The 27,972-nt window shown below is 40.6% G+C and overlaps 1 protein-coding gene across 1 annotated transcript in view; it reads left to right on the plus strand.

Annotated features, from left to right (window-relative positions):
• The window catches only part of DST (dystonin), a 297,096-nt gene that overhangs the window by 82,167 nt on the left and 186,957 nt on the right, over window positions 1–27,972 (plus strand). Inside the window, 2 exon segments of the mRNA XM_065681484.1 lie at window positions 6,101–6,162; window positions 25,682–25,771. Of these exon segments, the coding sequence (XP_065537556.1) occupies window positions 6,101–6,162; window positions 25,682–25,771 (152 nt within the window).

The raw sequence follows: 27,972 nt of genomic DNA on the forward strand, positions 1-27,972 counted from the left end.
TCTGTGAGATCTTTGCCTTCTATTGAGTCAGGGAAACTGCGCTTAATTGTTTGCATATAAAATTGGGTCTTTTGCACAAGAAACAATATGTGAACAACTGGTGTGTGTATGCAAATGGAGAGGATGGTGCAGCTAGTGGTATGATTTTGTTGACTCTGAGCCCTGATAAGCCCATCTAATCAACAGATTGTTTTGGGGATATGAGTCTAAATTTTGCATTTCATTTTACAGCAGGGTAGTAATTTATTTTCCAGACTGTGTGTTTTGGGAAGCCTTTCACAAGAGCTGATAGCAGAGCAAGTAGAACAGTTTATGTGTGACTAAAGACTTTTTTTTATTTTGCAAGCATTTTAAATTCATTGCAAGTATACTGCTAACATAACAAAGCATTTAATTTCAGGTTTTGTGGCCTGTTCTGTTCATTTTAACAAACGGCATGCTAATCAAACATTATCCTGGTATTTAGTTATGAAGAATTGAAGCATTTCAAAGATAAGTATAGTTCCTGATCACATTTAAAGTTCAGTAGCATTTTAAGTCTTCTCTCCATGAATTAATCTGCAGTATTGTTTCATTGCTTCACTTGCAGGGCTGGGAAGCTGCTGAAGTGGGTCACTGGAGATGGGTGAACAAACATGCATTAAGTATATCATAGATGAAAGGGTGATATCTTTGGATTCTGCTTGCAGCTGTTGCAGTCAAGACAACTTCATTGGGAAGCCCACTTAAGGGACGACTGAATGTAATGCAAAATGAAATGCTGAAGTTTCCCAGTTTATTTTCAGTGTTGCTCATTTTTAGTATGTGTTTTCTTGCAGCTTCTATAAAATTGAGCACTTCTTAGTCTTTGTTGCACTTACATCTGTAGTCGGTTTAGTTCACATTCTGCTTATGAATTAGATTGCTCATTTCTTTAAAGCACTTTTTTTTTTCCAGGAAACATTTGCATTTTAACAGCTGAATGCATACCCACAGAGATTATTTGACAGGCAAAATTTGCGATACTATTTTGTGAAAGAGACATAAAAATACTCTGTTTGAAAAATGTATTACAGAGCCTAAATATTGATTTCTTTTTTTATTTTATTTTATTTTTTTTGTCATGAAAACTGAACGCTAATGACGTAGAAGCCAATGGGGGTTTTACCTAGAAATAGTTATCTGTTCACTTCAGTGAGGTCTGAGTTTGGTCTTACTTGGCTGTAACTCCAGGAAAAGCACATAATTTCCAGTTCATCCTCAGCTCCTGATGCATGTAGCCTGCAGTTTAATAAAAGTAGAGCATGAAGGGGCATGAGATCTTAGAAGAAATGGGCAAAACTTTAATTCTGTTTGAGCTTTGTAATCAGACCAGCTGTATATGTGACCTTTCACCCCAGCACGTAAGAAATCTAATTCGTTTTCAGAGGAAAGAAAGCTGGAGATAGGCTTAAATTCTTCACAGAATAATTGGTGAAATGACAAAAAATAAGGGAAGACCTAAACTGAAGTTCACGTTTCATTGCTATTGAAATTAACAACACAAAGCTTGGCTAGCAGTAAATTTCAATTACTTCCATAACTATGTGCATATATGATCTAACATAACATGTAAAATGCAGCTTTGTAAGAGTTGATGGGTTGCCTGATAGGAATATACAGAACAGGAGCCACGCAGTTGAAAGAACCTTACCATATCAATGCAGATGTCATAAGAGGAGACAATAATTGGAAGGATACATTTTCTGGGAAAATATGGGTCAAATGAGGCCAATTGCCGAGTATTTCAGTTTGTGAGGGCCGCAGCTAGCTGTGAGACACACTGGTTTCGCCTCACCAGTGTCCTCTTCTGACCGCTGCTGGTAGTGGATGCATTGGCAGAAGCAGGGGGAAGACGAGGTGCTATTTTTCCCATCCTGACGACTGCTGAACATGAACCAAAAGTGTGCCTAGGCAGCCAAGAAGGTCGACAGTATCCTGGCCTGTATCAGAAATAGCGTGGTCAGCAGGGCCAGGGCAGTGATCATCCCCCTGTACTCAGCACTGGTGAGGCTGCATCTCAAATCCTGTGTTCAGTTCTGGGCCACTCAATACAGAAAGACATTGAGGTGCTGGGGCATGTCCAGAGGAGGGCAACGGAGCTCGTGAAGGGTCTGGAGACCAATTCTGATGAGGAACGGCTGAGGGACCTGGGGTGGTTTAGTCTGGGAAAAAGGAGGTTCAGGGAGAACCTCATCGCTCTGTACAACTACCTGAAAGGAGGGTGTAGTGAGGTGTGAGTCAGTCTCTTCTCCCAAGTAACAAGTGATAGGACAAGAGGAAATGGCCTCAAGTTGTGCCAGGGGAGGTTTAGGCGAATATTAGGGGAAATCTTCATGGGAAGGATTGTCAAGCACTGGGACAGGCTGCCCAGGAAAGTGGTTGAGTCACTATCCCTGGAGGTGTTTGAAAGATGCATAGATGTGGTGTTTGGGAACATGGTGAACTTGGCAGTGCTAGGTTTACTGTCAGACTCAAATGATCTTAAAGGTCTTTTCCAACCTTAATGATTCTGTGGCTCTCCCCAGGAGAGTATTGAAGAGGCATCAATGCCACGTGTAGCCTTTGGTGTAATCCTAGCAGTGTTCCAGAGAAACTGTTCTAATTTGCTGTGATCAGTGCAAGTGATAGGGATTCATGAAAGGGGGTATCGGTGTTGGACAGATCTGGCCTCTGGATTTGTCTTTGGGATTTAGGAATGACCAGAATGTGTAATGAGATACCTTAGTTGCAGCAACTGGTTTTGAAGTCCCAATTTTCTAATCTGGAGCCTCTTTAGGTACTGCTGTGTTACAGTGTAGGTTCATAAAGTAGGTGGTCTGTTAAGGCTGGAGCCATTCTTTTGAGGTACTTTTCAAGCACTTAGGATGCTTTTCACTGGGTGTGTCTGATTCATGAGAATAATGTCTGCCATGAATGTGTCTGCAATAACAGGTAAAAGCAGAGAAGCTCAGGTTGATTAATTAACCCTTGAGGGTTTATTGTGAGGATCTGCAGATCAGGCCATCTGGGAAGATGTGTTTTCTTTCTGCAGCTACTGCCTCACCTGCGTTCTTAAATTACCTTGGCTTAAATGGTACTGCTGCTGCTCTTCTCACGGTGACGCTCTTTCCTTAATACTTCTGTTGGTAGAGGGAATTAAAATAGACTTCCTGGTTTAAAAAGCTCAACATTTGCACCCAAATGTGTATTAGTGCACATAAAAAGTCAAAACAAACAAACACTGATGCTTAGTTTGCTCCTTCTTGTGACTTAAATCCAGAGGACTGGCAGTTTTGCGGCAGTGACAGCAGATGGGCTGTTTGCTCCTGCCTTTTTAAAAAGGGGAGTTGCTACTTAGTGTAAGCTAGGAGAAGCCCTGGTCACGCCTTGGCTCTCCTTTCCCTGAGGAGAAAAGCAGCCCTGCAGTTTTGAAGGGAAGAATGAGAGAGTTTGCTGAAGATGAAAAGGACTGGAGTGCAAAGCTGGTGGAAGTGATGTGCTGCATGGGTCAGTAACGCAGCCCGGCATTGGGCTGGCAGGGCAATAGAGCTGGCTGCCTTGGGAACAGCAGGGCTCTCTGGAGGGAAGCTTCACTCCAGAGGCTTTCAATGGGTTTCCTTCCTTAGTTTGGTAGTTCTTCTGTAGTTAGCTCCCTGTTTCCTGCTTCATCAGGGGGGGCTGATTTGGTATGTGCTTCTCAGAGCTTGGGCAAACTGAATACTGTTGCACTGTATTTTCCTCCCAGTGTGCATTTGCCTTTCTGGAAGCATTTGGGTTTTTGATTAAACATCCCAGTTGTGGTGTTGTTTTGGTTTCTTTTTCTCCTTTTTTACTTTAATTTTTCTTCAATCCTGGTGTTTTGCACAACATGAAAGGTGACAGCTTTCCTCCTTGTCACACATTTCTGTGTGTCAGGTACAGAGTTTTTCTGGGAGTGTTTGTGTAATATGTGCATGTATAAATGCAATAGGGGTAGTAAGCATCACTTACATATGTTGGCATTTCAGTTGAAACTAGAGTTTAAATTAATGGTGACTGCGTGTTCTAACAAGATAAAAGGAAGTGGATTTATTTTTTGTTTTAACTCTTTTTTTTACTGTTGTCACAGTAACACTTCCCAAAGCGTAAACTTCTGTAGTGGTTAGTCAGAACTAGCTGGAGTTACCTAGGAAAAAAGACATACTGTGGGCTGGGATATTTAAACATTGAGAAGACTTGTGTTCCTTTTAAAACAGGTACCCACAATAGAACAGTTAAAAGTATTTCTGTATTTCTTTGATTTTTGAGATTTTCTGTTATCTACATCTACCAAACAAGGGCTTCTACCTTATTAGGATAAGTAACTGATGTCAGAAATGCTGTCTTGCTAGATCAAGGCTATAGGGAAATGTATACATATCAAAAGGTTTTCTTAATACACCATGTTTTTTCCTCCTATAGTGCAGCTTTCCTCTTTAATTCGTCTCTTACCCCTCTTTTTAGGGTCTTCAGCTAGAATAAGAGAACATGGAGCTGTGAAGCAGGGAAAAAGTGTGTGCCAGAAGCCTGGAAGATAACATCTTGGGTGATGTGGAAAAGGCATTTAGGGCACAGCAGCTGTTCTATACAGAGCTGAGTGTACACATACACTTCACATACTACCTGAAGAACTCATTGCCACAGTAAACTGTCGCAATAGAAGTTATAGATGTGTTAAAAAAGGATTGGAAAAAACAACAGAAAAAATGCATCTATGACTCTTGAGTGCAAAGATGCATATAAGCATATAGAAAGTCTGTGAGTCACATATGGGGAGTATACAAAAACTTCACAGGGCTTTTACTTGTTTTTGCATTTGTTCTTGAATTCTCATACTCATTTCTTGCTACTGGTAGGAACAGCGCTCGGTGCTCAGTTTGGCTCAGGGTGGACTCTTGTGTGATCTCATGCCTTTTTGAATGACCTCAGTATCACACCAGAGACTTGAAAGTTCATGAATATGGACCTTCCCTTAATTTTTATTTTATTACTTATGTTACCTTTGACCGGTCCGAAAAGAGTATTTATTTTTTAGAATATAAAATACATTATCTCTTTCAACCTTCTGGTGGTGGCAATAGCTGCAGAAGGGGTCTTGTTTTGCTACCTGAGCTCATTGCTCATTCTCAGTCACAGTACAAATAGCCCGAGTCAATGAAACAGCTGCAGTTTTGTTGTGTGGGGTCTTAAGGGATCTCGCTATTTTAGGCTTGCACAGATGGTCCTGGTCCTAATGCATCACAACTCCTACTCCAGGGAGCTCTGGGACTGTGAACAGGCTCTGTAGCAGTTGTACTGGCTAATGACCATATGTAGATTTGTGGAGATAACTCTTTTGCTGGAGTGGTGGTTTCTCCAACATGGCTTGGTAGAACACATGTGCATTCTTCCCATCCATAAGTGTAATCCTTTCTTACCCTGTGTCTACTGCTTTCATTGCTTCTTTTCAATATTTTGTGGGCAGTCATTGATGCTAATTGCCACACCAGGGAGCAAACTGTTTGCAGTGGTTGGGTCCCATATCTGGGTTAGTGGACATCCTTATTTATTTTATAGAGGACTAGAAGAGAGTCCTTTCTCTGACTGAAGCTGTAAGTCATCCTTGCGTGTTGGAACAAGGATGATATTCCAGTTGCAAAGCATAGGGATTAAAAGAGCCAGCTTGCGTATAGCGAGAGATTTTCTATTGCTAAATACTTTAATAATTGATTGGGTTTTAGAGGCTATAAGTAGTGTTCACAGCTCTTAAAATTGCCTTGATCTTTTTAGTGCATTTTAAGGGACAGTTAACTTCTCCTAGGAAGCTGTATTTTTGTTAGTAGTGCTGCTACTGTATCAACAGGGCTGGTGTCCTGGAAAAACTCACAAGGAGCTTTTCCTCAAAGTTTTTCATGACGTGCAAAAACATTTGCATGCTATTATTTTTATCAGACATTTTGGAGTGTTTACAGGTTATTCTTTTCTTAAACCTTATTTGAATGCCTAATTTTATAAAACTCTCTGTAATTTAAACCAAACCAAACAAAAACCTGCATCATTTGTAGATTCATTAAACCCTTTTCTTTTTCCTTTTTGCCTCCAGATGAGCGGGACAAAGTACAAAAGAAAACCTTCACAAAATGGATAAATCAACATCTCATGAAGGTCAGTTGATATTTCCATGATGTCTGGATGACTGATTACTGTAGCAGTGATTGTGTCTTTTACTAATCGTTTGATTTCAGGATGCATGTGTGTTACATATAATAAGGATGATCTTAAATTTTGAGATTTATGCATGTACTTTGTCTTTGAGGAGTCATGGGGGAGTTGAAATGCTGCTGATATCCCAAGGGGATTTATTTGAATACTTGAATTTAAAATTAAAATGAGTCAAAATTTAAGGGATATGATGTCTTTCTACAAAGCTTGAATCTTATCTGGCATTAGTGTGTCATGGCTGTAGCACCACAGCTACGGCAAATAATAATAAAAGAGAGCAAATTTCTTTTAAAGTACCATGTTGAGGACAGAGAAATGACCTTGAGGAGCTCCGAATCATCCCGTGGCATCAGTATGCTGCTCGTGGATTAGAAATGGAGGTTTTCTAGGGACAAAAGTAACTTTTCAATATCTTTCTTTTGAATAGCAGTGAACCTTGCCTCGGGGACAGAGCACATAATTTTAACAACATGTACAGTTTTTAGTCTACAGACAACTAAAGGCCGTGAGTTCACCTTCACTGCGTGACCCTTCAGTTCAAAATTTAATCTGCTGTTTCAGTGCCAACTGTCTAGCCCAGATATTTCTCTGGAGAAACAGACTGTATAATTACTTAACATAACTTGCTTTGATTTCCCCTGCCCCCCTGGGAGGAGTGTGGGGAAAGGGGGGGAGGAAGAGGCACGTTAAATAAAAATGCATCTGTATCTGTCAGAGTTGAGATTTAATTGATGAATATGATGTTCATACACCGTTGGAAAGATCTGCTTGTATTCTTATTTAGAGAAAAATATGGGGGTTGGGGAGGGACAGCTTATCTCTTTGCTACTTGTAGCTGTTCTTACGGATATTTGAGAAATATTGGACACCAAAAAACTGAACTCCTTCAGGGTTGTTTAAAATGAACTATTTGGGTTTGATTTTTTGTTTTGTTTGTTTCTTTCTGGCTCCTCAGACCTGTAGAAGATGCAGAATTCTGGTTTCACATATCTTAAGAAATTGAAATCTGTGTAGCTCTTGGAAATGGTGTGATATAGGGTGCTAACAAGGCCCAGTGAGATTGGTCCAGTTTTGTCTTTAGCAAGAGACCTCTCTCCAGAGTGGTCTTTTGGTCCTTCCCACCATGACTGAGCCATAAGCAGCGGTCCTGACATCAGCCTCAGTGCAGCATGCAACCTTTCTGTGGGCAGGGTGAGTCTGGAGTCACAGAATGGCTTTTAATACTGCTCATACCAGTGGGTTTTCCTACTTGGATTTGTTAGACCCAAAGGAATCATGCTGTGTAGAAACAGCTGCTCCAAGGACCCCTTCTGTGCAGACACCTCCTCACCATAATCTTGAAATGCCCCAGTGGCCCCATGCCCTTGCAGAAGTCTTCTACTTGCTAATGAGAGAAGACAAGAGACTGCAGACCTGCAGTCATTGCTTTGTGAATTTTACCTCACAATGTAAGAAATGGATCCATTGTCTGGTACTTCAGACAAATTAGATCTAAATAAAAAAAACCAACAAACAAACAGGAAGATTGCCGGTGCTCTGGCAGCAAAATGCAATCTTCAAGTTAACCATCAGGCATTTCTTCTTCTAATTGAGGGCAATTGTTACCATGTTTGTAGAGGCTACTAATCTTTTTATGTATTAAAGATGCAGTTTTAATTTTCTGTGGGATATGGAAAAGCCTATTTGAAGCTTTTTTAGGAGAGCAATCTTTTAAAAGAAGTTAAAAATGATGCCTGTTTTTAGAGAAGAGCAGTGTATTGAAAAATCATATTTACATACACCATCACTTTACACGCTTCTGAAACTTGCACAGTCATCGTTGCCATACTTTTAACCTCTTTGGAGTAGCTTAAAAAAGATTTAGGCTCTAAACCTGCACGGAAATCAGGGTGAAGAGTTCACACTAAATCCTTTTGACTTGCTTGCCAAGGTCAGTGGCCTTAGGCCTTCATCTTCACACCTTCAGTGTGAGCGACTGCAAAGGTAGATACAGATAAATGTACAGATATGTGTGTGTACTGCTGGCCTTGATTTTCATCTCGCATTCCTCACTTTAGAATTCAGTACAGATCAGTAACTTTCGCAACTGTAGTTTTGACTATAGGTCTTCCATTAACGTGGAATTTATGTAGCAAAACAGCTTTATCATTTGGAAATACTCAGTTTGAAAGCATTCGGTGATACAGGTGTCAAGTTGCTGTTCTTAGAGCATTGTTTTTAGAACAGTGAATTGTATGGAAATTAAAATACATCCTTCAAATGCGCTCTCAGGACACAAGGACATATTTAGAAAATAAAATATAATGGAAGGAATATAGAAGAAGTAGCACAGTAAATGAGCGTGCATTTTCAGAGAGTCAGTAGACCTGTCCCGGTCTCTGCATTAAGTTGAATTTGAGTCTAGTTTTCAGCTACCTTGAAATTAATAAGAAATTAATGAAACTCTTACTTGCCCATTCATTGCCAGTGTTGCAGACAAAAAAGGTTGGAATCAGGTTATTTCAGGCATCTCAATAGCTTTATTTGAGCTAGTTACTCAGACTTGTCTTGTGGGCGGCAGAGAACAGGTCTTTCTAGATGAACTGTGTCCTAGAAGTGCTTTCACTCCACTGGCTGAAAAAGAGGTCAGTGTGCTTTATCTGCCACTGCATAGGGTTCAACAAGAAGCAGAAAGGATGAAGGTGGTTGTGGTAATTATGAGAGATCATGGAAAACACCAGATTATTTGTGTGGCTAGGACCTGGCTATCAGCATAGGGATGGATTGCTTTTTTTCTTTCATTTCTTTTTTTCAGTCCTATTTATGTTCTTTACTTTCTCTTTCTCCTGTTTCTTTTCTCTGTGCCCGGTTTCTATTTTGGTTTTCTTTTCTCCATCTTTTCTGTTTTGTTTTCTCATCTCTTTTTACTCTTTCCCTGCCTGTTTAGTTCTTTCACTGCTCATTTCAATTAATCTCCTGTTCTGCAGTTGTTGGGAAAGTACTGGACTTTTATTCCTTTATAGGAAAGAACTCAAAAGAGTTTTTTCCAGGTCAGCAGCATGATGCTTTTATTGATTACCATCATTCACTGGGGGATGGCATGGAAGCCTACTGGCATTCTTCTAATTAAATTCTGTATTTACGGGGTTTTCTGAGTGACAGCAAACACTGCATCAAGTCAAGAGGAGGGCCGTGAAGATGATCAGGGGACTGGAGCACCTCCCATATGAAGATAGGCTGAGAAAGTTGGGGCTGTTCAGCCTGGAGAAGAGAAGGCTGCGTGGAGACCTCATAGCAGCCTTCTAGTATCTGAAGGGGGCCTATAGGGATGCTGGGGAGGGACTCTTCATCAGGGACTGTAGTGACAGGACAAGGGGTAATGGGTTAAAACCTAAACAAGGGAAGTTTAGATTGGATTCAAGGAGGAAGTTCTTTAATGTAAGGGTGGTGAGGCACTGGAATGGGTTGCCCAGGGAGGTTGTGAATGCTCCATCCCTGGCGGTGTTCAAGGCCGGGTTGGACAGAGCCTTGGGGGGCATGGTCTTAGGTGAGGCATCCCTGCTCATGGCAGGGGGTTGGAACTAGATGATCTTAAGGTCCTTTCCAACAGAAACCATTGTGTAATTCTGTGAAGCAAGATGGCTGAGAAATATTTACCCTTCTGCCCTCTGTTCCCCGTCTTTAGTTGTGTTGGATTCAAAGCACGTAAGGGCATAGTATATAAAATTCAGTGTGTAAGATTAGTCATTTGGCTGTTCAGTTGACTCTGTTAAACTAGAAACATAGTCATTTCAGAAATATTTCCTGCAAATGATCTTGAGATATACATAGTTTGAGAGACAGGCATGTAATCTTTTATTTGCAAAATTCAACTGTTTAAGTTATCTTTGAATTCCAGTTTAAGATCAAGTGGACTGTCACTACATTTTTTAAATGCTGAAGTTTTTCTTCATAACTGATAAGAGCATTGATTAGAGCATTGCACTTGCTAAGGCTACTGTTTAATGTCTGAAGGCGAGGCTCCAGTTTAAACGTTATCTTTCACTTGTTGACATATGGGCTGGAGAAGTGTGATACTGGACTTCAGACTCGCCTGCTGCTGTGGTATGAGCTTCCAAGGAGAAACTCACATGCCGGTGTAGAGTGGCAGTAGGGTACAGATCTCTCTTAACTTCTCTAAACCTGCCTGTGCTTCCAGCGTTTCACTTTGCTGCTGTCAAACCAGGATGTTAAATTCTAGTACTTGCTGCAGCAGTAAGTAACCCTTGTTACAAAACACTTGATGTTATGAGACATTTGTGTAAGACAGGGGTTTCGTTCTAGTGTAGTGTTCACGTGGTCCTAAAGCACCCAGAGAAAAAATCCAACTTTCATGAAAGCCCAGAAATTCTTCTGACAATCCTTTGAATCTCAACCCCCAAAACCTGAGGAAAGAATAAGAGAAGCATGAAATACGGGGAAAAGATGAGATAAAAGTTGGAGAATTAAAAGTTGAAGGTGGAAAAGGAGTAAAAGCAAATTCTTCTTTTTTCTTCAGTTCCTTTCTCAAACCAGTTTGAAAATACTTTTGTAGTGCCAGGTCTTAGGCTTGACAGATTAAATAGGATATTTTTAAATACTTAAAATTTATCAGAAGTTATGATTTATAGAAAGTAGGGCTAAAAGCAAGGCAAATGGGGACTGGCTAGATTAGCACTCTGTTGGGAAAATATTGTGAACAACCAGGTATCTTATCTCCAAGGAAAAGCATTTCTTCTTTTTCATGGAAGAAAAGGTTGTACAGAGCCTCTTAACTAACCTTTGAACAGCTATATGGGCTCTTGGGGTATCTGAGCAGCTCTCTGGAGAGGAAGGGCTGTCCTCCCCACTGGCACTGTCAGGAAGCCCCATCACCAAGTGCCCAGCATAGTGCGGGCTGTCTTGAGACCCTCGACTGGCTGGACCTTAGAAGAAACACCCTGGAGATAGGAGCAATGGGCAGCATCCCTGCACAGTCATTAGTAATTCCAGAAGTCACTTTTGAAGGTCTTATCAGCAAGAAGGCTTTTGTAAGTAGCAGGACAAAATGGTTTTAAAGGTATTGTTTAAAAGCTGTGTTCAAAATCATGTACTGTGTTGCAGTGATTGTCCATTAGAGAGAGTGAGAGAGTGCAGCTTTTTGTTGTGAGAAGGCTGAATGAATAATTGAGAGTAGAAACCTGAAGTTATTGATTCCTGTGCGTCCTTCAGGCAGCACATGGTTTGCAAATGGCTGCTTAGGTCGATTGCTTTGTGAAATGTTCAGGTATGCCCTTAACGGCGGAGGGATGTTCCTGATACAGCACAGTCACTCCCTTTCTGAAAGCTGGCACTTTACTGACACTAATGGTTATCGTTCTAGACAGCACTACTCTGCCGTCTCTTCTTTTTAGCCATGCAGTTAATCTGTTATTTAAAATTCCCCACCTCCTTGTCTTTTAGGAAAGAACACTTTTTAGCTCCATGCTTATTTTAAAGGCTGAGGCACCTGGTGTTAGTCAGTGGTAGTGACTTTAAAAAAAATATCTCAATCTAATACCTCTCATTTTTGAAATATACTTGGAAAAAGCATGTTTTGGGTTGGGTTTTGGTTTGTTTCCCCCCCCCCCCCCCCATGTTTAGGAAAATAAAAGGAAGATTGCTTGCTGTGCCTTTGCATCTAAATGAGTCTTCTATGTATTCCTCCTAATTAATTGTGACAGCTGCTGCAGTCTGTTGGGAGCGAATCCTGTAAGAAAACCCTCTTCCAACATGGCACTCAGCTTGCTTTAGGCATTGGGTGCAGCTGAAGTAGCAGTATTTCCTCCTCTCTTTTGTTTTTCAATTGTTCAGCAGGGCCTATTGTCTGCTTGGTAGACAGACGAATATTTCAGTTTTTCTCCGGAGTGTTTTTGCTGTTGTATGTTCAGGGCTATTCTGAAAGGTCCTGAAGGTTTTTTTCTTAGGCATTTGCCTTTTCAAAAAAAAAAAAAAAGAAAAGAAAAGTAACTCTTGAAGAAACCTGTAACTGAAATAAATGGTTTTGTTGTTGTCCCTGGAAATATGCACTGTTGTAGCTCATTCACTGTGCACTGTGTACAGAGTTTTCAAAGATCTTCCACCTGGAGGCAGACCACACAGAATCTTTCATCTGCTTAGTGTAAACTATAGCAAAAGCAGTTTGAAAAGCAGATCAGCAAGCAAACTCAGGACTTTTTTTAGTGTTTAATCAGAGTGTAGATGAGGGAAGAAGGGAACCAGGGGATGGGGAGGAAAAGTAGTGGCAGAATACTGGAAGTTAAGGCCGAAAAAGAGGAGGATATAGTACAAAGCTTTACAGGCTAGTGAAAAACTGCATCACAAAAGTCTCTTCCCAAGCAAATAAATCCAAGTCAATAAAAACTGTGCCACAGATTTCAAGTTTATTTGGTCCCCTTTAATGCATTCAGACTTCATGTCTAATTGAGGGCAGGAAAGAAAATAATCGAAAACAGTAAATTAAATATGTATGAAATATATCATAGCTGAGTGCATTGATATTTTTAAAGCACACAGCACTATAGAACTAGTTGAGTACATGATTTTATGATCCCTCTCATTGTGAGTAGTTTTTTAAACTGCTTTATGTAGGTGCTCATATATGAAAGAGTGATTATAAGGAGAATTAAGTAATGAGATTACTGTATGATGAAACAGAACCTCTAAGATCAGTATGTTTCCTATGATAGACTAATATATTAATATATTAATTCATTCTCTTTTTGTGGGTTTGTTGTTTAAAATTAACTCTCAGCATAGATTTTATTTAATCTTATTTATTCCTAAGAGATCACAACAGATAAAAATCTACCATTGGCAATTAAGTGTGGGCTTTTTAATGAATTGTTAAATTATGCATGGAATTATTTTTTGTCTATATACTTTTGATGTATCTGTATGTAATAATCATTTATATATCAGCTTAGAAATCCTATGGCTTGATCTAGCTCTCATGGGGCCAGTGTAACTGTGCCATTGGCTCCAGTGGGAATAGTATTTGTTCCAGTATGTGGACTCCACACAGTGAGCAACTTCAAACATAAGAATATTACCTAAATATTTTGATCTATGGCAATATTTCCTATAATTTGGGAAGGTAGGCTTGCCTGGAAGTAACATATATGTGTGACTGCATGAGGACCTAAGAAGGCATCAGAATAAACATGCTTTTCCTATAAAGAAGTGTGTGTTATCTCTTAAAGGCTTTTAAGGTGCTTGTGAACAGGGAAATTTAAAGATGGTAACATAACGTTTAAAATTCTCCTCTACCTAGAGTACCTTGACATTAACCAGAATCATGTATCTGCCAGCCTTTATACTTTACCTGCCTTAGGTGTGTGTAGAGTATGTTGTCTTTGGTCAGAGTTAGTGTATTTCTCTAGCTTTAAGCTGCGAAAGCTCATTTATTAGGTGAGTTTAATGTCGTGAGCATTATATTTGCATACTTTGAACAACTTTAAACTTCATCCCTGATAAGTTATATTTGAAGCATGTATTTTTGGTCATTAAACAAAAGGACAGGACAGCATAGCAGTGGGAAAAACCATTCATCGTCATAACTGACAGGATGAGCAGATGTGGAGATCTGCATCTGAACACCTACAAAGGTGCTCTCAGTAGCCTATGCGAGAAGAGCATTTGTGTGGCACAGCTCAGATCATTCCCAAGCAGGTGTGCAAACCAGCTCAGGGCACACTTGCTGTTCTGTTCCCTGTTGGCTGCAGCAGTTGGGATGGCCGCCTCTGGTGCGGACATGTGTCTTGCAAGAGGAGTGCCAGCCCAAAGAGACCTTCAGCAAGTCACTAGCAAAGCTGCTATTTAGTTAGGTCTGGACTGATTGGGAGGGACTGCTTCAAAATTTAGAAAGACAAGGTAACTTAACAGCAAGTGATTGCAAAATCCCTGGCTCACCTCTCAACACAGAAAGGAGAAGTAAAACGAGGACAGTGAACTTCTAAACAGCAGAGTTGGGGAAAGCAATAGGTAGGGTCTTCTTCAGAAGTTATCGAGGAGAAGGAGGAATGCAGGAGATCTGGCAGTCATTGAAAGCGTTTGTGTTGGAGGTACAAAGGCAGGCTGAGGACTGGCAGGACAGATAGGAGGTATCATATAGAATATACTGCTGCTTTTCAGAGATGTGTGAAATTACAAAGGAGCCGTATAAGAAGTGGAAATAAGGGCATCAGGACTAAAGATTCATATAAAGGAGTTAGTAAAGCATAATAACTTTAAATCAGACAAGAAAAAGGTCCAGAAGGAGTTACAGTGTGACATAAGAGTTTACAGGAGAAAGGTTCTGTAATTACGGCAGAATATGAAAAAGAAAGGAGAAGTATGGATGTGTTACCAATGAAAAGGATCACCTGCTACAAGCTCAGGAGTGCCACATCCTAACCAGAAGGAGGTGCGGAAGAAGGGCCGGGAGACCTCCTTGGATGGATAGCTGCTGAGGAAAATTCAAAGTTAAAAAGAGGCTTATAAAAAGTGGAAGCAAGGACAGGCGGCCTGGGTAGAGTACAGGGATGTTGTCCGGGAAGCTAGGGACCAGGTTAGGAAAGCTAAGGCCCAGGTAGAATTAAACTTGGCTAGGGATGTTCAGGTTGGATGAAGCCTTGTGTGGGATGGTTTAGTGTGAGGTGTCCCTGCCCATGGCAGGGGGGTTGGAACTAGATGATCTTGAGGTCCTTTCCAACCCTAACTATTCTATGATTCTAAAAAAAAATAAAAAAAAAAAAAAATGTTTAAATGCTAGAGAAAAGTTTGAATTATTCCAGCCTCTTCAGTCTACAAAATACTGACTTGATGGAACAGTTTTTAATAAGACAAGGGTGAAATTCAGATAAGGAAAAAGGAGGTGGAAGACTATTCAGATAAGTTATGTGCTTTCTGGTTGCACAGCTTTATTCATCCAGTACTTGGGAACTAATTGAAGTGATTTATAACACTTTATCATTCTGTTTAAGAATTCAGAGAGGGCAGGGGACTTGTAGGAGTCTGCAGTTACGGCAAGAATAATACTTCTCTCCCAGGCAGAAGAAAAGAACGGGGAGTTACAGACCTCACAGGGTAATTTCTCTTCCTTGGAAGACTGTGGAACAGCTGGTCTTTGAAAGCAGGCGGATGAAGGGGAAGCTGTCTACATGGTATATCTACGTTTTTTACACGCTGCCACGTGTACTCTTATTAGCATTACTCATTACTTTCACAAAATCTGAATGTAGTGATCCCAGATACAGTTTGCTTGCATATTGCCATCAGTAATAGCTGCAGCTAGACTGGCACTAGGAAGAGCCAGTGCTATTGGCTGTGGCTGCTGTCGTGGCTGCCATCAGTCAGGTGCTCTAGCGGCAGCATCTGGCTCTGGAAGGCTGATGCTGTGAATAATGACCCATCTCCCTTCCACGCAGAGATGGCATCCAAGCACCTGCTGCCCTTGCTGTACTGCACTTTCAAGTGAATTTGAGCTCTATCACTTCATCTGTGTAGTAATACCCCTGCTTCTCTAACACTGTGGCTGTACTTTTCTCTGGCTCAGGCCTTTCGTCATGTTGTCAGCAACAAGTTTCACCGTTGCTCTACCACCAGTTTTAGAGGGTCCATTGCCTGCACTGGGCTGCATTTGCTTGTGCCCAGGGAGCTCCAGAAACTACACTTGATCTCTGTACCCTGCCTGTGGGCCAGCATGGTGCTTAGGGGACAAGGAGACATCTTGTAACTCTGCCTTGCCCTGGACACACGGGTGTGCTTGTGGGCACGATTGTGAAACTCCGTCTGGCTGTGCCACTCCAGATCTTTGTGATGACAAGAGGTTTATAGCCCTCTGTACTAAAGCACTTAGAAATAAGTTTTCTTGGAGATCAGGGACAGGTTGTGATATTTTGTTTAGTCTGAAACAGAAAAGACTGAAGGGAGGTGTGGTAATGTGTCCTCAGGATGTAACAGGTTGTAGTGCAGATTCTGGTGAACAAGTGTTTTCTGAGGTCAGGCTCTAAGGGGAGAGGCAACAAAAAAAAATCAATTTAGTTTACAGAAGAAGATTAGGTTGAAGATTAGCAAGGAAAAATCCCCCTCTATGAAAAGCAAGTAAGTGTGGCAAAGCAATGAAGTGTATGTACGACACATTACATTTCCTTCATTTGAATTGGCAAGAATGATTTAAAAAAGCATCTCTGGCATGTTCTAGCCAAACTCCATTTCTCCACTGCACTGGGTCAGGTGAGGTGATTTTTTCAGTCCTTTTTAACCTTACAGTTGTATTACTCTCTGACAGCCTCATAAGACCCAGCCATTCTCTGGCAAAATCATATTCAACTTTGGAGTTTTAGCACTGGTCGCTGCCAAGTTTTTTACTAAAGCTTTTCTTTTCATTAAACTAACGATTTCCATCTGCATCAGTCCTACAGTTCCAGTGAGAATGCTCTCCTTCAGTGGGCTGCCATATAATATGAAGCTTAGAAAGGCATAAATACAGATTAATGAAGACTACAAAGCCAACATTTAAGCCTTTCTAAGTATAATATTTTTAAAATAGCACAGAATAACTGTCACAAGTGAGGCTTTAAGCAGGTTGTGAACTAAAAAATATGATAGAGATGTTGAGAGCGTTTTATAATGACCTTTGGTTGGTTGTTTTGGGGTGTTTTTTTAGTTTTTCTATGATATTTAAAAATATCTTTAGTCTTCTGCACAAATGCACCTGAAGAGATTACTGCTTTGAGGAGAAATCATAAAGAGTTTCTGAGGTACAAAAGAGGGAAGAGAGATGGATGTGCTGTGCATTAAAATCACAACTGTCACAAGAAGTGTTAATGGGCTGGGAGCAATGTGTGGAGTCGCATGGGGCCTCCCATGACATATGTCACATGTAGCATCTCTCCTTCATGCTCACTGAGAGCTGTCCACATAATGGTGATGATTTGGTTGATTTGGTGAAGTAGCTATTAAAGCTGGCTGGACATCTCTGTAACTTAATGTTTTAGGACTTTAAATTGTAGCAATAACAGAGTAGATGCCCATTTTATGTTAGTAGGTACCCATTTCTGTGGAGCTTGTGAATTTATGTGGCACGGGCTGCGCCCAGATGGAGCTGATCCCAATATAGAAAGTTCACAGGCAGCTGACCAAGACTGTGCAAGTGTTAAAACCAGTGAAGGTACTGCTGCGGTGATGATGATGATAAGCAGAATGGGACCTGTGGAGAAATTCTGAGTGGCTGGACCAGTGTTGGTTGGAGAGAACCTTTCAGCCCATTCTTCAAAAAGGTTGGAGATGTGTGAGCTGGAATAGAAACAAGACTTATTTTTCCATAGGAGATGGAAAGAAGGATTTTTTGACATTTAGGACGCTTGGTTAAGCTTGTTCTGTACAATAATGGTGTTTCAGATATCGCACAGCTACCAATATCCAAAATAGGATTCAAGGATGCACATGTTTATGTCCTACTGTTTGCTATATATGTAAGATTATGTATCAGCTTGCATACTTGTTGATTTGGGGATTAGGAGAATATTGGAATATTTCATGTAACCAAATAAAGGAAGATACTAAGAAAAATGTTAGGACAAGATTTAGAAATGGTCTTTTTTATTTATTTGAGCAACAGTATATTTACCTCAAAGCCATACAAATATCTTTTTTATGATTATTGAAAGTTATCTAGAGATATGGGAAATAATTGAAAGCTGAGGCAAAATGGAGTATGCAAAAGCAATGGATTAATCAGATGGTGAAGCTGTCTGCAAGGAATGTGAAGACTGATGTAAAGATAAAACTGTGACTCATCCAAACTTTCAGGTACAAGAACAGGGCTGTAGAGGGGTGGAAAACACGAAGGGTGTTAAAACCATAAAGTTCTTGTGCTAATCAAGTGTCGAGCATTGGCCAGATCAGAGAGTGAAGGATGACTCCAAGGATGAATCTTCAGTTAGAAAACATCTGTTTTAAAGCAAGATCAGGGGCATGAAACTCACTTGGTACAGGAGACTTATTTCAATGTGAGTTAGTGAAAGTACTTGATATCATACAGTTATGTTATGAAATTAAATGAGAAGCATTAGCTGTGTCTGCTGTTTAGGAGAATTAATACTCAGGAACAAAATTAAACAGAAAATGACTCCTGAGTATGAAATAAAGAACTATTTATTTTCAGAGAACTACAAGAAATGTTTCCTGCAGAGCGGGTTATTAGACTGGCAAGCGAAAGAAAAGAGTGAAAGTGGGTTTTGGATCACTGGACCTAAAACTAGATTTGCCAGACTTTGCTTGAAAGTGAACAGACACACAGAAGAGACTTGGCACAAGTTTTTCCCCTTGTGCCATCTCTCTTCCAGCCCTGGCTGCGGGCCCATGCTGTTGGGCTGGGGGAAGCAAATCTTTGCGTCCTGGGCAGTGGATATCCAGTGCTGGGGTGTGCCAGCACGGAGCTGGGGAACAGCACCATCTGCAGCCCAGCACTCAGGCTGCATGTGCTCTACCCTGTCCCTAGGAAAAGCTGTGCTCGGGAGTCGCTCCTGCCAGAGCTTATGTGCTTGTTTATTTTTAACAGAATGGGTGAAGTTTATCATAGGATTCAGTGCAAAACAATAATCGTAACCAGGGTGTGTGTCTTTGGAGTTTGCTCCCCTCCTCAACCCTCCAAAATAAACCTGGGTTTGAAGTAAGGAGTTTAAAGAACGTGAGAGATTTAGGGGGGGAGGATGTCAATCTGCCTGTAACCGCTTTGGCTCCCTGACCTCTTGGTTGGCCATGCACTGCAGCCCAGTGCCTTGCTGTGCCTCGCAGCCTGTCGGTATGGAAGTTACCCAAGGTGGAGTGGCCCTGCAGCATTATCAAGCAATGCTTGTGTACTTTACATGGGGAAATCTAAGAAATGTGGAGAGCAAAATAAGTAGTCTTGAAGATATCTGAAGAAGCAGCAGTGCTTGGTGGATCAGTCACGTGGGAATGTTTTGACAAATGTGATATTTTGACAATTACATGCTGCATGGATCTTGTTACAGCCTGCTCAGAATTTTAGAGTTTTTCTCATAAATCATGCTATATATGTTAGCATTTTTGTACATAAATACAGCTTCTCATATGAGAGGGTTTTTTTTTTTCTGTTCTTGTGGCATAGTGTTATTTGTTTTCATGCAGTTAGACTGCTGCTTAATTTTCCAAGGTGAAAGGGGACTAAACCATACAGATTTTCAAAACTGGAAGAAAACTGTTTCCTCACGAATAAAGCTTTAAATACAATTTGTCCTTTAAAAACAAGCTTAAGTACATTTTTAGGAAGCTGAAACATTAGGGAAACTCATCAGGATGTCAGGACCTCATGCAATAGCCACAGGAGTTTTTCAGCAGTCTTAATGCTGATAGCATTTTCTATGGAACAGTGTAATTATAGGAGCTCTTAACTATCTGTGTCTGTTATCTTGAAGAAAAGCTTTTTACTGCAGTTGAAGTGAATGGGAGTCTTAAGGGATCTTTTTTCCATAGGCATTGAATCAGGCTCTTGAAGAATAAACTTGAAGTTTATTGTGCAGCTCACGGTGGCCTTGTGCCAGCTGTCGCTTGGACTTATCAGTGACCTCGGTGGTAATTAAGGCCTGACTCTCTTTTCCCAAACACACCCCTTACAGTTCTAACTTTTGAGCCCTGGCCCATTTTCCTCTGGAAAAGCAGTAATGCTTTATGTGTGTGCTAGGCATTTAATTAACTTTGCTTCCAGAAGAGAGGAGAGCAGTACTTGAAAAGACTTTCCCAGGCTATGTGCTCTGAAAAAGCCTCTGTTGGATCCATAATATTGTAATTCTTGTTAATGCCTGGGGATGCCACTGATTTTATAAAGGCTTGTCAGCTGAATATCAGTTATTCAAAATAAATGTGAATCGGATTTCTTTCTTCTTTTCCCTGTTCTGGAAGCTGTATGGAAAATTCTAATTTGGCATGTTCTCATAATGATCAGTTCAGCTTAATTATAACATAGGTAAAGAAACTCCTGATCTTTTAAGAAAGGTTCTTGATTACAATAGTCTGCTTTCCTCACCCTGTAAATAAGGATAATTTTGCAAGTGTGTGAGCACAAAACTCTGCCTTGTTTCTGAGCCCTGCAGCCTGCCACAGTGGTTGCCTCACCTCCCTCAGGGAGTTCCTGGTGGCCTCCAGTACATGGGAGTTGACTTCTAGTTATTCCTGCTTGATCTAATTATATATTCTCTCCTGCCCTTTTAGCCAGCTCTAGATTCTGCAGCACATTAATGTTTGTTTCTGCTCTTTTCTCCACTATTTCAGTCCAGAAGGTGGTCCCTTGCATTTTAGGTACTGGTCTGGAACATGCAGTACCCTAACATGAATCTCAGTGCAGTCTTTCTACATGTATGCTGGGTGCGCACTGCTGTATACATAGAAAGGGCCACAACCCTATTTGTCTGCCACATTTACTGCTGAAAAAGAAAAGTTTGAGATTCTTCTGTGTTATCATAGAATCATAAACTAGCTTGAGCTGGAAGAAACATTTAAAGGTCATCCCATTTAACACCTCTGAAATGAGCAGACTTCTTCAACCAGGGTTGCTCAGAGCCCCGCGCAACCTGTTTCCAGGGATGGGGCATCTGCCACCTCCCTGGGCAACCTACTCCAGTGTCCCGTCATCCCATTTAACACCTCTGAAATGAGCAGACTTCTTCAACCAGGGTTGCTCAGAGCCCCGCGCAACCTGTTTCCAGGGATGGAGCATCTGCCACCTCCCTGGGCAACCTACTCCAGTGTCCCATCGCCCTCATTGTAAAAAAAAAAAGAATTTTCTTCCTTCTATCTCATCTAAATTTGCTCTCTTTTATTTAAAACCCCTCTTGTCCTGTCACAACAGGCCCTAGTAGATGTATGGCAGTGTTAGAGAGAGCAACCTTCCTACTTTACTCCAGCCTGTGTGTCTTCTCTCTATCCTTTTCAATACCAAGCTGGTTTTGTTTGCAGAAGCAGAAGGGACCGTCTATCTCCTTTTACCCATACAACAATAAGCAGCCTGTGGTTTTATTGTGTAAAACTCTAGATTTGGTTCTAGTATCAGCACAAGACAACTAATAATAGCAAGAAAAATTACAAGAAACAAGCTTGCTGTGGAAGATGGCTTGCTATTTGCTGTGACCCATGGCAAAAATAGGGATCACTGTGCAGGTTCAGTTCCCTGAATATGGACATCTAGGGCTGGTTTTGATGCGTAAGGGTATTCAGGACAAACATGGGTGGGGAACTGGCCAGCAGGACTTAAGCAAGCCTTCATGCTTCTGGAGAAGCAGGTGAAGGCCAAATGGCATACTCCCTAAACATAAAGCAGCCCTAAAGGTGTGTGCCCAGGCAGCTGAATCATGTCTTTGTTCTTTGTCGGTGGAAAGGAGTGCCAGGCAAACTGAAGGTAGTGGTGACAGATTTGCTGTGATGCCAGCCTGCAGAGGAGGAAGCCAAGCCTGGCGAGCCAGGCTTTAGCTGCAGAAGCAGAACGGAATGGTACGTGAGGTTGGACCCGATAGCAACTTGATTGTAAGGACAACCAGATGTGTCAGCTGAACTGTATGATAAAACTATGCGAGTTATGCAGAGTGTTAGGTTGCTAGCTTTGGGAGGCAGCAGCCATCTTTGCAGTCTTTTTTTTCTCAAGTGCCTCATACGCTGCTGTGTGGGGGCAAGACTGCAGCCCTGTGGCTGCTACTGTTTTAAAAGCTGGTTTTGCTAGTGATAGTGCAGGTTCACCAAGGCAATAGACTGCAAAGCTTAATTTTATGGGAGAAGCATGGTATCAAAATATCTCATGCTCATGTCAAGGGAGATGGGAGTTTTCCTTACCACAAACATTATAGTATACCTGCCAGAGGACGATGATTAGAAGATGAATCACTTCTGAAACAGTGCTTCAGATTCTCCCTGCCTCCTTTTGACTGATGCAGCCACTTTGCTTCTCTTGTTATTTGTCAGATGCCCCTCAGCCATACAGTATCTCCCACGTCTTCCTTAAAGAATCTCTTCTCATGCCCAAATTATCAAAGCTGCCACACTCACGTGGGCATATTGCAAAAAGTTGCCTGAGGCAGCATGTAACCTACTTTGCACATGGACCTTGCAAAATGTAGGGCTGACAAATCTTCAATTTCATTGTAAAGCCACAAGAACTGTTGCGAAATGCCATGGGGCTCTGCAGATCCCACAGATCCATCCAGGACTCCCCTGGACATCTAGTACTTGCGGTACTATGTGTTCCAAAGGAACCTGGATGTGGCAGCAGAACAGTGGTGAAGTAGTAATACTAGTTTCTTGTGAGTTTAAAGGTCTAAGAATTCATTATATATGCTGAGAGGCAAGGCCTGGCCAAGTGCTAGCTAGAGAGGAATGATTTTTGCAAGCTTTTTCTCAAGTGTAGAGAAGTGTAGGATCTCTTGGGAAGCCCAAGATACTCCTTTTTAAAATAAGTGATCTGCTGTTTTGAATCAACATGCTTGCTGCACATCAGTTGCCCAAATACTTGTTTTTAGGTGTACATCTGCTGCTCAAAGTATTGGAGGAGATTCCTTATTGTGTCGTCCTGTACTAGCATACCAACGTAGTATGTCCTATGTAATTAATCCTCACGGTAGTTGTCAGACAATGGAAGATCTAAGACAGACATCTAAGGAGTACTGCTGGTTTTCTTGTTTTGACAGCTCTATGCCACCTTCTTCATACACAGTATGAGTTCATCTCTGAAGCATCTGTGATTTCTAGAAAGATAAGCTGGGGAAGATGGTTGTCTCTGTAATATGTTGGAAACCTCAGAGAATGAGAAACAAACAGAAGGTCAATAAATGTGTGTTGTGAGAGATGGACCAGCAGGATAACAAAATTATCCTTCATCTAATGGAAAATAAAAGTAGACAGATTAGAAATGGTAGTATTTTCTCATCCTACTATTCAGATACCTGTACACTGGGCAACTCCGGTGACTTCTATCTTGAATAGAGTGTAGGCATTGGCTTGGTGCTGCACAGATAGTTCTGCTGTGCTGGTGCAGTGACTTTTATAGATGCACCCCCTTCCTCTGTCCTTTAACCCAATATCCTCCCATGCCTGTGGTCACCAGCCTGTGCTCTTGCTCTGCTCTGGCTTGGGATTCTACTCTCCTAAGGGAAGTAGAGAATGTCACGTTGTGGCTGATGGGGCAGGGAGGAGTGGGGAACCCTCTGCAGGACTTTATTGTAAAGAAAACTTGCCTGCTTTTGTCAGAAAGAGTTTGGCACTCAGTTTGACATAGTTCTTTGAAAAATAAAATAAATATGCAATAAATAAAAGCAAAATAAAAAGTCACAGTTGTTTTGGGTTAAAAATTAAAGACAGAATCACAGAATCACAGAATCCCAAGGGTTGGAAGGGACCTAAAAAGATCATCTAGTCCAACCCCCCTGCAAGAGCAGGGTAACCTACAGTACATCACACAGGAACTTGTCCAGGCGGGCCTTGAATATCTCCAGTGTAGGAGACTCCACAACCCCCCTTGTGTTTTTCATCTTTTAAGTGTTTAGCATAATCAAATCTCATATCAGGGATTTTAATTATATCTACATGGCTTCCCTTTTCCTTCTTTCTACCACTGATGTAGTAAGAAAACATCTGTTCTGTTTCTTTGCTCAGCTTAACAGTAATTCAGTATTACCAGAAAATTTTTCTTATGGTTCTCTCTTTTTTTAAGTGAGTTGCTTACAGGATTATTATTATTTTTTTTAATCACAGTTAAAGTTATATTATTTTGCATATATGTGTGAGTGTGTAAAGCTGTGTATAAGAGTACTGGTATGTAACTTGACTGTGTATATGCAGAGTCTGTATAAACGGTTTGGAAAATATCAATTGTAATTCCTCATGGAACAGTCTTGTAGATGACTTGTTCTGGCTAGTCTTCAGCACAAGCATAAATATGCTCTGATGTTATTCTCAATTAAGATGATGGTCTGTGAAAACAGATTGCAGGGTAATTTCCTGTTTAAAAGTTTAAGTAAGAAAACTTGAACTAAAAAGCATTTATGAAGCTACTCACTGGTATGGAGACCGTTATTTATTCCACAGGGTGGATCTAGAAATTCCCCCGAAAGTTGGGTAAACAGAGCTATTGTATGAACCTGAAGATCTGGGTTGATTCCTATGCCCTTGTCATACACACAGAAATGTTGGCAGTCAGATGAGGGTCCCATAGATCTCATATTGGAAGTACAGTTCATCTCTGGCAGAGGTAGTAATGTCAGAAGAAATTTCTGATGTTATGTTTTATGCTGTAAGCTTAAGAGATTTCTGATCTGGTGCCAGGGAACTGACATTAAATTGTAGCTGGAAAGCCCTCAACTACATTAAATTGTAACTGGAAAGCCCTCAACCTCTGCCCTGGGTGGAAATGTCAAAATTTTCTGCTTCCAAGAAATGAGGTCCTTTGTTTCATGTTTAAAGAGCAGCTGGCTGAAATTGTGAAAGAAATTTCAGATAAAGTTGCATTTGAGCTCATGTTAAAAAACAAGGGGTTGGCCTGTGGACAGACATCTCCCAGCTTTGTTGAGCCTGTCAGAAAAGCTAGAGCTTTCATCTGTCTTGCTTCTCATTACATCTGTTCCTTTCCTCATGGTTGGCCTCACCAAGGGTCTGCTGGTTACCAGCCGCTCTCAACCTGATCTCATTGAATGAGGTCAGCTGGCAAAAGCTGGCCGTCTATTTTGGGGGTACCACAGGAGGGAATCAGTTGGGTTGGTGACTGCTGGTGGTAGAGTGCTGCTGAGCTGTATGGAGCATTAACCTCTGCCACTGGCACAGCTTGTGGGAAGGGCTCTGTGTGTCCTTGGCTTCACTAGATCAATCTGATGTCATATTTCTTTGGTATGGTGTATAAAGTGGATGTGTGAGCTATTGGGAAAATGCACAAAATACTGGGAAATGAGAGGTGACCAAACATGTTAACTGGTAGATGGTATGCTTTGATTAGCAATAAGTTTAAGGCCAGAAAGTGCATTAACTTTTGTCCTGACTCCAGTGAACATGCATATTGATGATAATATATACATTTAGTGTATATTTTCATAATCCATAGGATCCAGCTAGTGTTGTCTCTTAGGGATCATTATTTAGGTCAAAATAGGTGGGTATCATTTAAATTGTCAGATACTGATTTTTTTCGTTGCTATATGCATTCATTGCCTATAACTTCATGCTATTTTTCTTTTCCTTTTCAGTAAAATGAAATAAAATGTGATGGAAATGTGTGAGTGTAGACATAGATGTGAATTTTGCCTGTTACAATTAATTTGGGTTTGTAAATTTGTCATGAAAGAGAATAAATTTAAAAAGCCATTCTGAGGCATAGCTGAGGTTTATCTGTACATTAAAAGACAAGTGTTAATGTGAGTGTGAATTCTCAAGTATATATGAGGATCTTTAATTTTTGTGTTTATCTGTGCAGGTTCGAAAACATGTGAATGACTTGTATGAAGACCTAAGAGATGGACATAACTTGATCTCACTTTTAGAAGTCCTTTCTGGAGACACCTTGGTAAGATTTTTAATCAGAATACAGTGATTCCAGTTTGTTACATATACATTCGCTCTGTTAACTCTGTATCGACTGCAGGCAGTTTCTTTGATATTTTCCATAATATGTGACTTGATACCAAAGACACAAGTTGTATTTCTTTGGTAAAATATTCCACTGTGAATTATGTGGGGGAATTCATTCTGTTCTCTTCATTTCCTGTGGTCAGTGAGACTTACTTTCTCGATAGGGTAGTGCGCTATTTTTTGTGTTCTTCCTTTTCTTTACAGTTTTCTTTTAACAAGTACTTGATGCTTAATATCCCTTCACATTAAAGGGAGTAACTTACAATAACAAGGATAAAATGTCCCTGAAATTGTCTAACACATTCCTCAGGTGTCATTTCCTTTCTTTGTGAGCATTACTTCCCTTGCTTGGTATTTGTTCTCTTCATTATGTTCTTCTTTTCATGCTCTTCTTTTCATTTGTGGTCTGTCTTGTGTTTTTGCTGTCCTGTCTCCTGTTTGTTATATTCATTAGCCAAGAGAGCGAGATTTTTTGAAGACCTTACGGTTGGTGAGTTCAACAGAAGCATGCGCAATTGAACAGCATGAGGATGTGGAGGATGAGGATAAGGGGGTAGGTGCCGACCCCCATAACTGTACTAACGTAGTGTTTGAAGTGTGGTGTCTGCTAATGTGAATTCTTAGTTTGGTGTGCTGCAGTAGTGTGCTGTAGAAAGGACAAAAGAACTCACATTGGTAGACCAGGATACCTATGTTTATGATAGAGGTATGGTAAAAACAAATTTATATTCAGCCTTTCTGTGAATAGCTAAAACACAATTATTCACAATTTCTATTTGTTTTCTTTCATTAAACTGTACAAAACCATGGCACAAATGTGTACTGGACAACATTATCAAGATATGACAAAATAATATTTTTAATAACAATTAGGGAAATACCATAATTCCATTAAACCAAGATTATTTTTGTTCACTTGCAAACAGTATTCCCCATATACAAGTAATTTGCACAAAGGCTTGAAGGCTCTTCTTTGTGAAGGCCGCAGCAAAAAATTGAGTTTTCTTAATTCGAAGCACCAGTCTACTCCACCCAAGGTGTATTTGACATAATACTGGATAATATTTCAATATATTTTAATTCAGACATGCAAATATATTTAGAATTTATCAAGTGTAATAGCTATTTTTGTCAAAGCCGATAGTCACAGTTACATGACAGCGCTGTGTAGCAGCTACTAAAGTATATGGATTGTTTGCAGGGTTTGTCCTTGCAACAAATGCTGAATTATCCTTTCACTGTATTTTGACCATCCAGAAGGGAAATACCTACTTATAAAGTGCAAAATGCTGAGTGCATGTTAGTCCAAGTGAGCTGTTTCATGCCTCTGTAGACCTCGCGTTATTAGCATTTGCTAAAGCAACTTGCTGTCATAGGGTCCAAGCGCCTTCTTTGGCTCCCTGTGTGTTGTGTTGCAGTTGTGATTTCAGTGGAATTTGTGTGCTTTTTTTCTGGGGCATAACATAACTCAAAATGCTGCATTTTAGCTGTCCATTAGAAAAAAATATATTTCCCCTCTGAGATGCTATACCTGAATACATAGATTGGGATTTATTATACCCTCTTTCTTGTGGAAAACTAAGTTCCAGGTCTGCAGTCCCTTGTTCCATCCAGGGAGGCTACTTGGTAGCAAGGACTGAAGAACTTTGAATCCTGGGCTATCGGTGTGAAAAATAAGGGGCTAAATAGAAGGTTCTGTAATGGAAATTAAAATCATTTGTGTCTTAGTTTATGCTTCTTATTCAACTCCATTTCTCATGTTTCCTTTTGGCAAGTATCTGATACTCTACAGGGGGAAAAAATGGCAGTTGAGGAAGGCATGGGCTTGTCTGTGTGTTTCATAGTGATTGTCTGAGGAAATACTCATATTCGTGGCTGATCCCTAGCAATTATAGTCTGCTTCAGTTTATTGCTGTCAAAGTTTGTGAAAAATCTGAAATAAGGAAGAATAATAGAAGGATTTGGATGTGATGACATAAATTTAACTGCTTTCCCGTTGCTGATCTGTGACAGCTAAGTAAAATATGGTTTTTCTGTGTGATTCTTCTTCTTGATGATTTTACACTAACTGCATGCAGTTTTGCCATGTTTCCATTAACACACCACTCGTGCTTATTTTGCAGTTTCTTCTTGCTG

Source organism: Lathamus discolor, chromosome 5, assembly GCF_037157495.1.
Source record: "Lathamus discolor isolate bLatDis1 chromosome 5, bLatDis1.hap1, whole genome shotgun sequence".
NCBI lineage: Eukaryota > Metazoa > Chordata > Aves > Psittaciformes > Psittacidae > Lathamus > Lathamus discolor.